Below are 18,469 nucleotides of genomic sequence, written 5' to 3'. Positions count from 1 at the left end.
ATAATTCTTGACGTCTGATTTGTGTCCATTCATTCTTTTACGTAGAGACTGTCCAGTTTGGCCAATGTACATGGCAGAGGGGCATTGCTGGCACATGATGGCATATATCACATTGGTAGATGCGCAGGTGAACGAGCCTCTGATAGTGTGGCTGATGTGATTAGGCCCTATGATGGTATCCCCTGAATAGATATGTGGACAGAGTTGGCAACGGGCTTTGTTGCAAGGATAGGTTCCTGGGTTAGTGGTTCTGTTGTGTGGTGTGTGGTTGCTGGTGAGTATTTGCTTCAGATTGGGGGGCTGTCTGTAAGCAAGGACTGGTCTGTCTCCCAAGATCTGAGAGAGCGATGGCTCGTCCTTCAGGATAGGTTGTAGATCCTTGATGATGCGTTGGAGGGGTTTTAGTTGGGGGCTGAAGGTGATGGCTAGTGGCGTTCTGTTGTTTTCTTTGTTGGGCCTGTCCTGTAGTAGGTGACTTCTGGGTACTCTTCTGGCTCTGTCAATCTGTTTCTTCACTTCAGCAGGTGGGTACTGTAGTTGTAGGAATGCATGATAGAGATCTTGTAGGTGTTTGTCTCTGTCTGAGGGGTTGGAGCAAATGCGATTATATCGTAGCGCTTGGCTGTAGACAATGGATCGAGTGGTATGATCTGGATGAAAGCTAGAGGCATGTAGGTAGGAATAGCGGTCAGTAGGTTTCCGATATAGGGTGGTGTTTATGTGACCATCGCTTATTAGCACGTAGTGAATGGACACAAATCAGACGTCAAGAATTATAACATTCAAAAACCAGTTGGAGAACACTTCAATCTTTCTGGTCACTCGATCACAGACCTAAGAGTGGCTATACTTCAACAAAAAAGCTTCAAAAACAGACTCCAACGAGAGACTGCTGAATTGGAATTAATTTGCAAACTGGATACAATTAACTTAGGCTTGAATAGAGACTGGGAATGGATGAGTCATTACACAAAGTAAAACTATTTCCCCATGGTATTTCTCCCTCCCACCCCACCCCCCACTGTTCCTCTGATATTCTTGTTAACTGCTGGAATTAGCCTACCTGCTTGTCACCATGAAAGGTTTTCCTCCTTCCCCCCCCTGCTGTTGGTGATGGCTTATCTTAAGTGATCACTCTCCTTACAGTACTTGTGGCACCTTAGAGACTAACAAATTTATTAGAGCATAAGCTTTCGTGAGCTACAGCTCACTTCATGAAGTGAGCTGTAGCTCACGAAAGCTTATGCTCTAATAAATGTTAGTCTCTAAGGTGCCACAAGTACTCCTTTTCTTTTTGCGAATACAGACTAACACGGCTGCTACTCTGAAACCTCTCCTTACAGTGTGTATGATAAACCCATTGTTTCATGTTCTCTGTGTGTGTGTGTGTATATAAATCTCTCCTCTGTTTTTTCCACCAAATGCATCCGATGAAGTGAGCTGTAGCTCACGAAAGCTTATGCTCTAATAAATTTGTTAGTCTCTAAGGTGCCACAAGTACTCCTTTTCTTTTTGCGAATACAGACTAACACGGCTGCTACTCTGAAACCTGAGGTAAAACTAGCCATCTTGTGAAAGTTTCACAAGACATTAAGATTTCTGGGTCACAGAATGGCCTGAATAAAATAATGAAGTCACTTTTGTGGAATTCCACAAAAGCAACGCGTCATTTTGGCACACTGCTATCACAAAGATGAATTTTGTTCCATCATCCTAGTTTCCCTGTTTGCGAACAAAACAAAAAGCCATCATATAATTTGGCATAATTAGCCTCCTTGACTTAAGAGATCTTTGGTTGAACCTGAAAAGGTGTTGAAATTTAGTACTGAAGTGCATTGGTTGAGTTTGGGGTGAATATTCAAAAGACAAAGCTTGTGCAGTGCCTGCCTGCAATACATCTTGCTTAACCAAAGGTAGCCAGTCCATTTGCTTTTATGAACAGTAACTTTATTTATACATCTATAAATGCAGAATCTCATCCTCCCTCCTCCACGAAGCCAATTTGGTTCAGGAATTGACTTTCTACATTCAAAGAACTTGCAGTACACATTTCACAACACAGAGGAGCCCTAGATAAAGAAGATAATTCACTAAGGAGGCAGAATCACATCAGCAATCTTAAGTGTATAGACATCACAGTCATGCTCTTATAATGCAAGTACATTAACTCAGCATGAAGTCATCAATTTCTGATTCAGGATTTGTTTCATAGGAACATTTTAAGAATACTATTAAAACACAAAAGTAGAATTTGTTACCTACTCATCTGCTCTGCAATCAGAGATTAAGTTTTTAAAGTAAATCAATATATCCTCTGGAAGACTGTGGGAGAGAAAACATGACAGATCTTAATGTCTTTATCAAGATCAGAAGAGCCCTGGAAATCCACAGATATCTGCTTTATATGCACAGGTATCCATATCCATCGATGCGGATATCCATGGACCATTTTTGCGGATTGGATGCGGATACAAATTTTGTATCCATGCAGGGCTCTAAACATCAGTCTCTCCTTCGATGGACTTCATCTCGAGGACTCCATAGATCAAATCATGGAAAGGACAGGAACAGGTTTAAAAACAAAGTTTAAGACAAACTGGTGCAACTCCTGCACACAAGCAAGGCCTAAATAATTGGATTAAATAAATACATTCTGTCCCAATTCACAGCCCAAGATGCTTACAAATTGATTGTTTACTTTGATTTAATTAGATATTAGGAAAAAACTTTCTAACTGTAAGGGTAATTAAGCACTGGAAAAGGTTTCCAGGTAACTGAACCCCCATCATTGGAGGTTTTTAAGAACAGATTAGAAAAAATACGTGTCAGGGATGGCCTAGATTCAGGGGTTCTCAGAACCATTTTTTTGGTGGCCTCAGAATGTGGCCACCAATCCTTGCTGGTGGCTGCTCTGACAATTTTTCCAAGCCCAAGCTCTGTCACCCCAGGCTAAAACCCAGAGCCGGAGCCCAAGCACTGAAGCCCAAAGCCCGATGAGCACGCACACTGGACCCCCATGTGTCTGCAGAGGCGCTGCCTGGAGCCTCTGGGAGGTTACATGGTGCAGTGTGCTGATCCCCTGCTGGTGGTGCCAGCAAGCACCAAGGCAGCCAGGAGCAATAGTTGGGTGTTGCAGGGATGGACCACTGGTTTGCCTCCCTCCATTAGGGTTGCCAATTCTGGTTGGATGTATTCCTGGAGGTTTCATCACATGACATAATATTTAATTAAATATTAATCTTTAATTCCTGGAGGTTATTGTGGCCACAGAAAAAGCCCCTGCTGGCCGCACGTGATCATGGTGGCTGCATTGGAGAAAATGCTGGTCTAGGTATACTTAGTCCTGCCTCAGGGCAGGGGCTGGACTAGATGACCTCTCAAGTTTCCCTTCCAGCTCTACATTTCTATTATTAATGGTCTCAGGGCCAATCAATTAAGGCCTAGCCTTAATCATGAGTGAAGTCCAACCAATATTTCCCCTACAGTCCCTTTCCACCACCTCAAAAATATTCTTAAGAGGAGAAACAACAAGGAGTCCTTGTGGCACCTTAGAGACTAACAAATTTATCTGGGCATAAGCTTTCGTGGGCTAGCACCCACTTCATCAGATGCATGGAGTGGAAAATACAGGAGTAGGTATAAATACATGAAAAGGTGGGAGTTGCCTTACTAAGTGTGAGGTCAGTCTAACGAGACAATTCAGTTAACAGTAGGATACCAAGGAAGGAAAAATAACTTTTGTAGTGGTAATGAGAGTGGCCCATTTCCCTCTCTTTCCCCCACGCTCCAAAAAAGTCTGTTTTCTCGAGAATTGATTTACAATTCTTATTTTCATTACCTATTTCAACAGTTGGTTATATAGTCCATAGGATTACTAGCACAACTCCATAATAAAAATAAATTAAAAAACAGTTTAAAACAAATAGCAAGCCAAACAAACAAATACACTAAATTTGCTTCTCTCTCTCAGATTCAACCCAGAAGTCCTTGGTTTCATTCTGTTTCAAACAGAAACATCATAAACACTTCTTTCAAAGATTGAGAAATTTCTTTATAAAAGGTCATTCCTTCTAGGAGGTCTAATGTGTATTTCCTTTATCCTAAAATGTGAAAGTCAGGTCTGCTTAGTTCTACACCCACTGGAATGGGTGCTCCATCTTTTCATTCTCTACCTTGTCTCAATGGAATTAAAGCTAAAATAGTCAGTATTTGTATGGTGAATTCACACATTAAATAGTGTTCTTATCTTCTAGCTCTGGTTCTTTTCCAGTGACAGTCGGCTAACAAATCTTCTTCCCTTCTCCCCTGAGCTGTAATCAACAACAGTGGATCTGAGCCACAAACTATTAAGTAAAAAACAAACAAACAAAACTTGTTAATTTCAAGCTCCATCACAGACGAACATTTGCAGATTTGTAGTTTTAATTCAACAAGTTTAGACACTATTTTAACGAGAATGTGTCTATATAAATAAGAGTGTCTAAACTATTTTAAGTTTTCCCTTTCACTATAAACGGAAATTTTCTCTCATTCTGATTTTAACTTTTTAGATGAACTTTTCCCTCAGGCTCTCCAGATAGCTGAATTAATAGGGGAACTTGTGCCTCAGTTTCTGTTTGCTCCCTCCTATCTCTCTAGAGAGCTATAAAATTTCAGTTACTCTTTTCTCCTTGAAGAAGTGGAAACATGCCATTAAATAAATAAAATAAAGAGGTTTAGGGTTATTTTAGTTAATATTTTTGTTTTATTTCAATTAAATTCAATTGTTACGTACAGGTACTATATAAACTCACACACCTCACACGTTGTTCTAAACGTTTCCCACTCCTCCGACATTCTTTTCTTCCTACCCCCTCTAAACGAGTGGTTCATATCCCATAATTAAATGGATTTTTAAGTGGTAAATACTTATCTTCCCAGGAGCAGTATATTTAGGGTTTTTAAAGATGGCTGGCTATACGTATTTATTAAAACTCTCAGTATATCAATAGCATTGGCTGGCCTTTTCTTTGAAAGAAAAGAAACAGGTGCTACTATACAAAACAATTTTATTCCCAGATAAATAGCTTAATGAAGGTTGAGGGCATATCAGTAATTTAGGAATAAAAATCCTTATAAGAAAAAGAGACACCATTGGAAAGCCAGAAAATTAAAGTTAAGGTTAAATTTACAATAAATCACTGTTTGAAGGTATTCCAATTTATTCTTAGGCACCCAAACCATCTTAACTCTGCACCCAGAGTAGTGATCGGAGAAAGACAGGACTCTCTTCTTCATCCACAACAGTTTCATCTCATAAGGAACCATACAAACAATTTTTACCTTTAAAACTTGCTAATATATATTCTCAGATTAAAACTTCACTGTAGAGAACTTACTTCTTTTCTTAAAATTGTCCTAGCATCTGACTGGTGAGAAAAGGGAGACATCCAGGAGATTCACAGGAGTAGAAGTATGCTTTGGTTATAAATGCTTGAGGCTTGCCAAGGGGTTAATGCCTACAAGGCTTTTGTCATCTTGTAATAGGGCGGGACTCACAACCGCGGTGCTTCCTGCTGCCCTCCTGGGCATTAGCTCTCGGTCCTTCCATGGTCTGCCTTCAGCTAGTGGGATCACGCCTGCAGTCACAGCTGTCTCCACTCTTTGGACCCATGTTGCTCCCCGCACCATAGCGTCCTCTTCTGGACATAGTCCTCTGGCTGTGCCCCCACTTTGGTATCCCCCCACTTTCAGGAGACCAGCAGTCCTTAGTCCCACCACTTGCCTCAGTGACCAACTGCAGTCCAAGGTCCAGCCCCTCGCCTCAGGGGCAAACCGCAGTCTGGATACTGGCTGCTCTTCTCATCGGCAAGTGGGATGCAGGGGGAAGGAAAAACCATGCCCACCCACTACTCTAGGTCCCGACCCAGGGACCCTATAGCCAGCAACCATCTACTGCCCTCCTCCAACCTGCTGCCTATTTTCCCTGGGCCACTTCCCCCCTAGCCCTAGCCCCCTTTCAGCCCTTATTGCTAGGCCCCAGCCCGGCAGTGGTCAGCCAGCGGCTCACCCTTGCACTCTGCTGCCGCTGCCGCTGCCCCTGCCCCTGCCCAGCACTGCTCTATCTATAGCACTTCTTCAGGCAGCCAGTCCTCCCACCTTGCCTCCCTTCTGCTCTGCTGAGCAGCCCTTTATATATGGCCCCCACCAGCCCTGATTGGCTGCTCCAGCAAGCCTTCCTTCCTATTGGTGGGCTCAATAAGCCCTTTCCTGATTAGTGGTTTCTGCACAGCCTCCCTGGTGCTGCTTTTAACCCCTTCTTCTCCCTATGTAGGGCAGGTGCCCCACCACACATCCTCAATGCAAGGGTTGCCCTCTCAAAGAAAGATGTTGAAAAATCTCATCCAAACATTCCCAGCTGACCTTTGCCAGGGAGAATCCAACTCACAGCTCATAACCCAGAGCTCACCTAGCAGCTTACTGAATGACACAGACAAACAAGCAGATAAGTCTCTGCATTTGTCTCCCCCTTCTCACTCAGGCCCACCTCTACTACTCCAGAGGCAGATTTTAGTCTGGATCAGAGCAAGGCTGTCTGCAAAATAATTAGAAGACACCCCAGAGCGTGGCATAGTCAACCCTACTGATTAAGGACAACACAGATTAATCAGGCTGTTCACTGCCCAAAACAGTTCTGTTGATCAGGACTTTGTCGATATTCTGGCAAAAGAAAATAAGCCTCTCTTTGGTTCTTACACACCCATAACATAGGATTTCAAGACTGTTTATGCTGTAACCATATCAGATTTGGCACAAGACCCATGACTGGAATTCTAGTCATCTTCCCTCTCACATGCAAAAGTCTTCTATCATGGAAATCTGTGATGACAAAGTGTGGAGTGAAGGGGTTTAGGGCCATACTATCAATAGTCATAGACCATGGAATATAAAGTCCTACCAAGCTTCAGTGCCATGTTGATTGAAGAGCATCCAGTCTAAGTTGTCAAACTGATCACTTCTTTAAAGTCACAGGTTAATAATTAAAAATAGATTCTTCACTCTAAAGAAAGTGCTTCCCAGACTCAAAATGAGAAACCAATTCACTGCAGGGATTTGATCTCCACTCCTCACCATCAGAAATCCTAGCCCAAGGATTCTGCGCATGGCCCAACTGTACTAGTAGAGGCAAAAGAAACCTGGGACTGTCTCACGGTAGACAAGAGATCCTAAACTAATTCAGAGGAATCACAGTCTCCATGGAAATTTACGTCACTTTGTTCAATCAATACTGACTGGTATAATACGATCAGAGCAAAAATCAGTCAGCTCCACCAGGGTTTCTTCTGTGCAGCGAGTAATCTATATACCAATGCCAGTTTTTACACCAACTCAGGACTGTCACACTCTAGATTAACACACTATTTAATCAAGCTTTGGAGCTGAGGGAGGAGAATTTATTACATTCAGATGTAACCAAAATAGCCAAAATAGCTAATGCATCCGATGAAGTGAGCTGTAGCTCACGAAAGCTTATGCTCTAATAAATTTGTTAGTCTCTAAGGTGCCACAAGTACTCCTTTTCTTTTTGCAAAATAGCCATACACTCTCTCCAAACTTATGCTCAATTAAGAACCTAATAGAAAGCCTTACAGGTTACAGAGCTTACAGGTTTCAGAGTAGCAGCCATGTTAGTCTGTATCCACGAAAGGAACAGGAGTACTTGTAGCACCTTAGAGACTAACAAATTTGTTTGAGCATAACCTTTCGTGGGCTACAGCCCACTTCATCGGATGCAACACACACACACACACACACACAAGTTGGAAGTTACCATATAAATTGTGAGAGGCTAATTAGTTAAGATGAGCTATTATTAGCAAGAGGAAAAAAAAACACTTTTGTAGTGATAATCAAGATGGCCCATTTAGACAGGGGACAAGAAGGTGTGAGGATACTTAAGGAAATAGATTCAATATGTGTAATGACCCAGCCCCTCCCAGTCCCTATTCAAACCCAAGTTAATGGTATCTACTTTGAATATTAATTCAAGTTCAGCAGTTTCTCATTGGAGTTTGGTTTTGAAGCTTTTCTGTTGAAAAATTACCACCCTTAAATCTTTTACTGAGTGGCCAGAGAGCTTGAAGTGTTCTCCTACCCGTTTTTGAATGTTATGATTCCTGATGTCAGATTTGTGTCCATTTATTTTTTTGCAGAGACTGTCCAGTTTGGCCAATGTACATGGCAGAGGGGCATTGCTGGCACATGATGGCATACATCTCACTGGTAGATGTGCAGGTGAATGAGCCCCTGATGGCATGGCTAATGTGATTAGGTCCTATGATGGTGTCTCCTGAATAAATATGTGGACAAAGTTGTTATCGGGCTTTGTTGCAAGGATAGGTTCCTGGGTTAGTGTTTTTGTTGTGTGGTTGCTGGTGAGTGAGTATTTGCTTCAGGTTGGGGGGCTGTCTGTAAGCAAGGACTGGTCTGTCTCCCAAGATCTGTGAGAGTAATGGGTCGTCCTTCAGGATAGGTTGTAGATCCTTGATGATGCGTTGGAGAGGTTTTAGTTGGGGGCTGAAGGTGATGGCTAGTGGCGTTCTGTTATTTTCTTTGTTGGACCTGTCCTGGAGTAGGTGACTTCTGGGTACTCTTCTGACTCTGTCAATCTGTTTCTTCACTTCAGCAGGTGGGTATTGTAGTTGAAAGAATGCATGATATAGATCTTGCAGGTGTTTGTCTCTGTCTGAGGGGTTGCAGCAAATGTGGTTATATCGTAGAGCTTGGCTGTAGACAACGGATCATGTGGTGCGTCCTGGATGGAAGCTGGAGGCATATAGGTAAGTATAGCGGTCAGGAGGTTTCCGGTATAGGGTGGTGTTTATGTGACCATCACTTATTACCACAGAAGCGTCCAGGAAATGGACCATTTGTGTGGATTGGTCTAGGCTGAGGTGGGATGGAAATTGTTGAAATCCTGGTGGAATTCCTCAAGGGCTTCTTTTCCATGGGTCCAGAAAGATGTCATCAATGTAGTGCAAGTAGAGCAGGGGCATTAGGGAACGAGAGCTAAGGAAGCGTTGTTCTAAGTCAGCCATAAAAATGTTGGCATACTGTGGGGCCAAGCGGGTACCAATAGCAGTGCCACTGATTTGAAGGTATATATTGTCCCCAAACCTGAAATAGTTGTGGGTGAGGACAAAGTCACAAAGGACAGCCACCATGACATTAATCGGGAATACTGTTCCTCACGGCTTGTAGTTCATCTTTGTCTGGATTGTTGGCGTAGAGGGCTTCTACATCCATAGTGGCCGGGAGGGTGTTTTCTAGAAGATCACCGATGGATTGTAGTTTCCTCAGGAAGTCAGTGGTGTCTCGAAGATAGCTGGGAGTGCTGGTAGCATAAGGCCTTAGGAGAGAGTCCACATAGCCAGACAATTTTGCTGTCAGGGTGCCAATGCCTGAGGTGATGGGGCATCCAGGATTCCCAGGTTTATGGATCTTGGGTAGCAGATAGAATACCCCTGCTTGGTTTCATCCAGCCAGATCTCAGAAATACAAAAATCAGAGACCTCATCCAAGGACATGCCTGGGTTAACTTTATTAGTCAGTAACCTTCAATAAGCAGCATGAGTCACAGATCATGTTTCTCTCCTGCCAGTAACCTGGAGTCTCTCCTCAGGAGTTCAGGGTAAGAAGATGGAATGGATATCAAACACCTCAAGTGTGTTTTAAAACTAACGGATTGTCTTTTGCATTACTGGTCTTTACCTGCTCCTTATCTCTCTTGGTCAGCTCCAAAAGGGATTGAAAGTCTCCAACCCCTACAATGGTGCTACCCTATGCCACCAGCTCTTGGCAACATTGCTCAACTCTCTCAGCCAACCTACAGAAGCACTGAAGAGTGGCACAGTTGCAATGGCAGAATAGCTGAATAAGGCCTCAAGGGCAGATTGCAAAGTCCAGCTGAAAAAAATCACATGGCTGATTAGCCCACTAAATGAAGTTTTCCTTTCTCTAAACCCACTTCCTCTCCCCCTCACCCCCCGGCCGAATTTTTAGGGTATGAAGAATATGTCAAGTAGGGAATGTCAAGGAGGAAAAGGAAGGAGGCTTTTGAAGGAAAAGGGGGGAGACTTTTGGTTGTAGCTTATAACCAACTAAATAGATTTAAAAACTTGCTCTTGCCTAGGCCAAATCCTTATATGCCAAATTCCAGACAAGAGGAAAAAAAACCAAAAGCAAACCACAAAACTTTTACTGCCAAGTAATAAGCCTTCTGGAAACAGGTGATGGAAATGCTGACCAAGTAAAGCAAAGCAATGCAAGTACTTCTAAAAACAAATCACTTCATTCTATACATTTAGGCCCTGTCCAAACTATATTTTTAATTGATTTTGTAACTGGTTAGAGCCTTGGTTACCTTAACTTGCAACAAGTCACATGGTTCAGTCTGCATCCACACGGCCATTTTTCTGCCATTACAACCATATTTGCCCACAGTTAGCACCTGGCCTAACTAACAGTGATTCCTGGAAAATGCACCCATTTCTTAGATTTTAACTCTTCAAGGAAGGGACAAAGTGTGTTGGGATATGTTTGCACAGTGCCTGGCATAATGGGGCCCCTATCCCAAGTGGGATTTCTGAGATCTACTGCAAAAACAAATAACATTCTGGCCAGATATCCACTAAAAGCTCAGTAGGAGATATAGTGCCCAGGTAGACTTGTTCACAGAGTAGAACCAACATCATTTGTACTAATGCATTCAGGCATGTCCTACTGCAGAGAGAGCTGAGAGGAAGGAGGACTAATCACAGAGGAGATACACTCAACACAAAAAAGAACCGCATGGTGTTTATGCATATATTATACATACATGTATTTATTTTGCTGTCATTTTGTCCTTTCACTTCAATTCCTCTGTTGACTCCACTGTTGAGTCTTGTCACAATCCTAGTTGTGAGCTCTGAGGAAGGGACTGGTTTTGGTTCTTTTTAAAATTAGGTTTGTAAAGCACATGGCATAATGGAGCCCAGATCCTTGGCTGAGGCCTCTGGATGCTCTTTTAATACAATCATAAATATAAGGGTGCCAAACTGGTTGCAAGAAGATAGCCATGTGACAGACATTCCTCTGGCAAAATGCTCTTGGCTGCCACAGCATTGATAAACATGTGGGGCCTGATCACACACACCAAATTTAGAACTACCCATGCTAGTAACTAGTTACAAACTCAAGTTTAAAGTTGCAATGTGGACAGGGCCTAAAAAAAGTTTCAGTTATGCATTATAGAATTTCCCATTCTAATTTAATGTATTTGTATGGACAGACCAGTTCCAGGAACAGAACAATACAAAAGAGCTACTTATTTCTCCATGAATTTACTATCAATGCTCTTTTGATTTTCAATTAATGTTCTACAAGAAAACTACCCAGAGTTTGCTAGAAAATAAAACAAAACACCCGTGCATTTAAAAAGGGGAGTGAAAGTATCTATCAAAGGGCTCCTTCTTTAATTTACAACTATTGTGCATAGAGGCAAAAAGATATTTGAATTTCATGCAGGGTGCATCTTAAGCCAAGAAGAGTAAAGAAATTCATAGATAAGGTTGAAGCCATTTCCATAAAAACCTGCCTATATGATTAAGATAGCATTCAACCCAGTGTTGTCTATAGCTGACTTTTTCGCCAAAATGTTTCTCACTGGAAAATGTAGATCTGTCAACACCAAAACTTATCAGTCTCAACTAAGCTTCCATCAGAAAGGTTTTTAGATCCAGGATGTTTTGTTTTGGGGTATGGTGGGGGGGGGGGAGAAGAGAAGAAGGAGGAAGAGGAGAAAGGAGAGAAATGAAAGAGACCCAGATGAATGCCTAAATGGGATATAGGAGACCCAGGTTCTAGAGCAGGTACATCCCAGGGGAGTACCCTAATCACCAGGCTATTGACTTTTCTGGTCTGCCTGGTTCTCCCTCCCCAAAATCCCCCAATCTCCCTCTTATGTTTGTTCCACAAAAAAATATTTATATAGATTCAGAGATTAAGGTCAGAAGGGTCTACCATAATCATCTAGTCTGACCTCCTGTATAAAACAGGCCACAGAGCTTCCCTGATTGAATTAATTCCTGCTTGCACTAAAACATCTGTTAGAAAAAAAATCAGTCTTGATTTAAAAGTTTAAAAAAGGTCTCACTTTGGTTCTGATGTAGAACAAAAAACAAATGTTGAAACTTCAAATCTTTTTGCAAAATGCAATTGTTGTTTTCTCGCTATCCCTAGTCCTATCCATATAGGTAAACCTGTTTCCACCTATGTTTCTAAATCATGCTATATCATCGGTGAGGTCCAGCACCACAGCATGATTCTGTAAGTCTTGGTCCCATCTAAGCAGGCAAGACCAAAGCAGATTTTAACCTCTTGGGAATACTACCATGTTGTATGTGAGTCACCCAGCAAAGCAGTTTTCCCTAGTACAGACAAGGCCTTGCTCACCCCGTTTTGCTTAGTCATTGAAGATCACATGAAATGAAAGGCCACCTACTACAGTAGATCCCTACTAATCATCTCTCTCTGACAGACACACACACCTGCCCCCAGTTCTCAGAGTATTAACAGCAGAGCATCATACTAAAAATATTATGATGTATCCTAAATATTTGAAATTAGACTACAGTTGTCAGAGGAAGTGAGGAGGTATACATTTTGCAATGCACTGTATTTGTTCACTTGCTAATTTTTAAAGTCAGAAACTTGTAATGGGTCTCCCAGGCATTAGTGCAAGTCAATGACATTCTGTTAGACATACACACTTTAAAGTCCATGTTAACACATACACAGTAATATACTTCATTTGTACAAGGGGGCCACATTTCAGTTGACATGGCAACCTTAACTTTGAATAGCAAAGGATCTGATCCAGTGGTGGCCCAAAGCAGCCATAATACTGGCAGATCCAGCCTCCGTAGGATTCCCCCTGTGTTGGGGAATCCTCATCTAATGTGAAGCCAACATAATAGCAACATATTATCATCCTAGCCCCAACTGCTGGAGAAAAAGGAGATGTGGAAGGGCATCCTGGGAGGTAAGACTCCCCTAACTTACTTTGTGGACTGGCTCAGTCATCAGCTAGCCTCAGGATTAGGGGTGTACAAACACTCAGGTCTTACTCTGAATGCAGCTCTGCCATATCAAATGATCTGGGCCCTTCCCTTCCATTCAACTAAGAGTTTGTTATTAAAAAACAAACAAAACCAAAACCAACACCAACCTCAAATTGGGGAACCTAAAGCTAGACTACTCTGACATATGTGCATAGTTCACAGGACTAATAGGAAGAGAGAATTAATAAGAGAGTGGGTGCTTAGCACCTGTGAGAATCAGGCCCCTAACACAAAATGGCCTATCTGTAGGCACTTACATTTGAAAACTTAGTCATTAGCCTCTACAATTTTGTCCAAATTATGCCACCCAATGCAACTTCCACTGAAGTCAGTAGAGTTGTGCTTGTGCATCTCATGGAAAGAATGTACATTTTCCAATGGCCACATTCGGTCTTGTTTTAATGTTGTGTGCTTCTTAAAAAAAAAGAAAAAAAAAAGCGTTCATAGGCTAGTTCTCACTTTATACCTACTTAGGGTGACTTTCGGGACCCATTAAAGACCAGGACAAAATTCCCATTGAATTCAATGAGGCCAAGATTTCACCCTTAGACTTTGTACCTACTTGCCCTATTCTTATCTGGTTGCAGTTAAGTAAAACTTTTAATCAACAAAACAGAAGTGAGTAAGAGACGGTTAGAAGTACTTTATTCTCCAGAACGTTCCTTTCCTTCCCCACCCTAAGCAAACTAACAATAATGAGAGGGGGAAATAATGGGAAAACAACATTTGGCCATGTGACCTTGACAGATGCATAAAATTAAGAAGCAGCTCAATTTTGTGGTCAATTGCTAGTAGCCCTGAAACACACCCTGAAACTTATAATCGGCTCAAATAAGCATGCACAGGGTTTACAACAGTCCATAACTCAGAAAGTCCATTGCCAAGCTTGACAAAGCTTAGTATTTTAAAAAGGAGTAACGATTTTAATCTATTAAGAGAAAACAAAGTTTACCTTCTCTTGGGCTGACTTTACAACACTTACAACCCGTCTAACTGCTAGCTCCAGAGGCTGAGGAGTTGAATCTTCTTCAAATGTAAGCAACAACGAATCCTAAGAAACAAGTAACATGTTTTAATTAAATAAATTATTTTCACTTGAAAATAACAGACACTACCATTAAAGTTTTTGAAACCATCAGATAGTGTGAGTTTTCATATATAAAATTGCAGGGATTTTTAATCTTATCCACTATGCTCCACTACATAATGCAAGGAACGTCCTGGAAAACCTGTGCTGAATTTCACTCTCATAAGACCTGATCCTGACTCATCTCGACAGCAATGGGAGGTGAGGGCACTCAGCATATCACAGGTAGTTCTACTGAATTCAATGAAGCTACTCTCATGAGCAAGGTTTTCTCACAGCTACCATAATATAAATATTTAAAAATAATAGTAACAACTGTTTTCAGGATCCAGCCTAATAACTCTAATACTATTCTACAGCACGTTATATGGCTGGCTGCATGATCTATTCCAAAATGAAGAGATCTTTCAAACAATCATTTGAAAGATCTTTAAACACACAACAATATTTCTGCAAAGTATTAAAAATAAAAAACACCCCATGCCTACAACACTGACCAGAACCTAGGAAGACGAATATGATGTAACACACACAAAGAGGGGGAGAGAGAGAGAGAGATCCCTAAAATCCACTGCTTTCTGAAGTCATGTTTTCAGAAACAACAGTAATTACATTTTACTCATGCTGTGTGTGTTCATTGGCTGCTGCATTAACAGACTGCCCAGGTTAAGTTTTGCTTTGGTACAAGAGTACACATGGAGGAATTTCATTAGCGTTGTGATGCTAACATTGTTCTGAGCGTTTGGGAGCCTAGCTGAGGGAGTAACAACATATTGCAGTGTCAGGCAGTGAATTCATCAAAAGAAAAGACTACAGAGGCTCTTTTGGGGACGGGGTGTGACTGTGGGGGAGGGAGAGAGAGAATGTTGTTTTATTTCAGAGTAGCAGCCGTGTTAGTCTGTATTCGCAAAAAGAAAAGGAGTACTTGTGGTACCTTAGAGACTAACAAATTTATTAGAGCATAAGCTTTCGTGAGCTACAGCTCACTTCATCGGATGCATTTGGTGGAAAAAACAGAGAAGTGAGCTGTAGCTCACGAAAGCTTATGCTCTAATAAATTTGTTAGTCTCTAAGGTGCCACAAGTACTCCTTTTCTTTTTGCGAATGTTGTTTTATGTATCTGTTTGCCTACAGTGTGGTGTTAATTTCCTGTCTCCTGGAACCTGTCCCCAATTCATTACAATTCTTAAAACATTTCTTTTTGCAGAACTCTGTTCTTCATCCTTTAATCATAACACCCATAGTTTCCTCACACATCACTGGTATTTTAAGGACGACAAATCAACTTTCCCCATTTACAATAATGCCTGGAGAATTTTAAATTTCATACACACACACGGGTTGCTTAGAAATAATAGATTGCTAACAAAAGAACACTGGTTTGAGGAGATGGTGCTGAAGAATACACACCAAAAAAAAAAAAAAAATCTACTCTCGGAAACATCATATTTCCGAGATGGTTACAACTGGGTATTGCCATTGACACGCAAAGTTTCAATTTCAGTCCAGGAAATTACGGTAGGTTGTTGTGGCCCGACCTACCCTTGAATCCTCCCTTCAGATCCAGAGTTTTGTTTTTTTAATAGTGTATATAAAGTTGTACGTCCTTTACACAAAGATACTGGGACTAGAAAAGTATGTCATGTTGTGCATGCCAATTCAGACAATTTTTTTTTTAAAGTTTTACATAAAATTCAAACATAAGTTGCATAACTGACATAAGGTTGAACATTATCTTATTTTACTCTATTCTACTCCACTGTACAAGACTGAGATCTGCCAGACAAACAAAAATAAGTTAAACAGAAGTAAAGATCAAAAATCTGAAATGTGTTCAAAAACCATAAATGAGAGGGGCTGGAATTGACCAGTTTTGAGAGTTCTATACAGGGGGAAAAAAGTCTGTCTCATGATTGACATTAAGTCATGTGACAAGTCAAGAAGTTTCTACTATTTATCTCAGAGGTACAGGACAATTATTAATTGCACATGCAAAGTCTATCTTGATTGGTTGAGAGGTCAGCAACACCCTCTCTCCTGCACTTCTAGCCATCTCCCTTCTACACATTTTTTAAAAGGAAACAGTGGCTAGAACAGGAAAATTTCTAGGTTTCACTGGCAAAGATATTCTGAATAAGTGTCCCCATACACATATTTACTTCTTGTTTTGGCAAACATGGTAAATAGTGGGCAAGGCAAAGCAGAAGTCAAATAATGACATTTACTTCAACATAATCAAATCAGGTAAACATTATATATGTTTTATTAACAAATGTATATAAAAAAAGTTAGTATTTTTCATGGTTAGCAAACATAAGAATAAAACCAGAGAGTCTAGTGAAGTTCTAGCATGGTATTGGGATAGACAACATTTATTTAGCTTTCATGGCAGACTCTACAACCACAAGAGTGCTCTGTAGGGGAAATGTAAGCCTTTGGGTCAGATTCTACTTTCAGTTACACCAGGGTACATCCAGTTCATTGATGCTTTACACTCCTGATTTGTACAGCTGTAATGGAAAGGAAAATTTGGCTCTTGCATTTCCAAATTCATATGTATTTACCAAAACAGATGTGTCTTTTTAATGGAATGATAGTTTGGTAAAGTGGAAGGAATCATACTGATTTGGTAGGAAGTGGGAAAAAAAAGATTTTAGTTTAAAGCTTCCAGAAGGCAACTATGATGAACTGTGAGTACTGTAAAACGTCAACATTTGGAAGGGAAAAAATAACTTGATAGCGTCCTTACACTGTAGTCTTAAAAATCTGAGGCTCGGTTTTTAAAATTACTCTCCAGGACTTTAACCTATACAAAAGTGCAGAAACAAAAAGCCAGAACAGGATTTGAAAGTCTACAAAGAGGATCCTTTTGGAATAAGAGTCATAAAGCCATTTTCCCACTCCCTTTTCACCAGGTTCACTTCGATTTGAAGCTCCATTAGAATCAACAGGGTTACAGTCCCATGAAACAGGACTGGGGAAACAGATCTACATTCAAAACCATGCCATCTCAAGGAACACATACTTGCAATAATGACAGGTTTCAGAGTAGCCGCCGTGTTAGTCTGTATTCGACGAAGTGAGCTGTAGCTCACGAAAGCTTATGCTCAAATAAATTTGTTAGTCTCCAAGGTGCCACAAGTCCTCCTTTTCTTTATACTCGCAATAAGTGCAGGTGCCCGTATTATGGTAACACAGACGACTGCAACGTCGTTTTCACTATTATTTTTTCCCCAGTAGAGACGGCCACTTACCCCTCTCACTTTGGCTTCTGCATTCAGGGCCGTTATCCAAGCTTTCTGCCACTGGGTCCTCCAGCCGTTCAGAGACAGCACCCAGGCCAATAGGGGGTCATTTCCCTGCAGAAGTTCATCCGGCGGCGGCGGCTTCCCCCTGCCGTTCCGCAGAGCGACCAGAGCATATTGCACCAGGTAGACGGCCAGAGTGACCAGGGCAGCCACAAACAGAGTGACCAGGGTAAACCACGGCATCTCCTCCACCCAATGCGCCGGCCACGCCATGACTGCACATAACCAGCCGGCGGCCCCTCTCCGCCCCTACGGTCTTCGCGTGCCAGGGTCCCGCCCCTCGCCGGCGGGGAGAGCAGTTCAAGGCATTTGCTTCTCCCGCGCGACCTCAGCCCGGCCGCTGAGCGCCCCGAGCCGCGGCGGGGACGCAGGTCGCCCCTTTGCAGCGCAGTGGCAGGCGCCGGCTGGAGCAAAGTCCGGCCCGACGAGGCCCTGGGGCAGAGCCCGCCAGAAGCCCCGCCCCGCAGCCCGCAGCGGAGGGAAATGACCGCCGGCTCCAGCCCGTGTAGGCGATGCCCGCGGGGGCCACTAGGGGCCCGCGCCCCGCTGAGGCCCAGGGGCCCCTCGCCAGCAGCCGGCGCCGCTGCGTCCTCTGCGCGCTGCCCAGCCCAGGCTGCGCGGGGCGGGGCGGGGAGCCTCGCAAGGGCCGGGCCCCGCTGTCGCATGGCTCTGCGGCGCGAGGGGCGGGCGCTGGGCAGGACCAGAGCCCCGCGCTGCCCCGCCCCCGCTTCGACCTGCAGCCGGGGGCCGCCGCCGCTGCTCCTTCCGCGGCCCCCTCGTCCTTAAAGGCGCAGCAGCCGCAGCCCCCGCCCGCGCCCTGCCTCAGGCGCGTCGCCAGCTCAGCGAGGGGCCGCAGCCTCCCAGGCGCTTGGGGTGACAGGGTGGGAAATGGGGGGCAGGGGGGCTTCGAAGGGGCCCCGAAGTGCGTAGCG

At 42.8% G+C, this 18,469-nt stretch overlaps 1 protein-coding gene across 5 annotated transcripts in view; it reads right to left on the bottom strand.

Moving 5' to 3' along the window:
• Positions 1 to 18,251, bottom strand: part of C2CD2 (C2 calcium dependent domain containing 2) — a 61,987-nt gene extending 43,736 nt beyond the window's left edge. Inside the window, exons 1-2 of one of the 5 annotated variants that reach the window (XM_038400270.2) lie at positions 17,484 to 18,251; positions 14,095 to 14,193 (exon numbers count right to left, since the gene is read on the bottom strand). In XM_038400270.2, coding sequence (XP_038256198.1) covers positions 14,095 to 14,193; positions 17,484 to 17,750 — 366 coding nt within the window. In that variant the 5' untranslated portion in view covers positions 17,751 to 18,251. The remainder of the gene's footprint in view (positions 1 to 14,094; positions 14,194 to 17,483) is intronic. The other 4 variants (XM_043507045.1, XM_043507048.1, XM_038400289.2 and 1 more) reach the window with 4 other exon arrangements.
• Positions 18,252 to 18,469: the final 218 nt, after the last annotated feature.

The sequence above is a fragment of the Dermochelys coriacea genome, chromosome 1, assembly GCF_009764565.3.
Source record: "Dermochelys coriacea isolate rDerCor1 chromosome 1, rDerCor1.pri.v4, whole genome shotgun sequence".
NCBI classification, from domain to species: Eukaryota; Metazoa; Chordata; order Testudines; family Dermochelyidae; genus Dermochelys; species Dermochelys coriacea.
The sequence above is the reverse complement of the archived record's forward strand: the minus strand, read 5'-3'. Positions and strand labels throughout refer to the sequence as shown.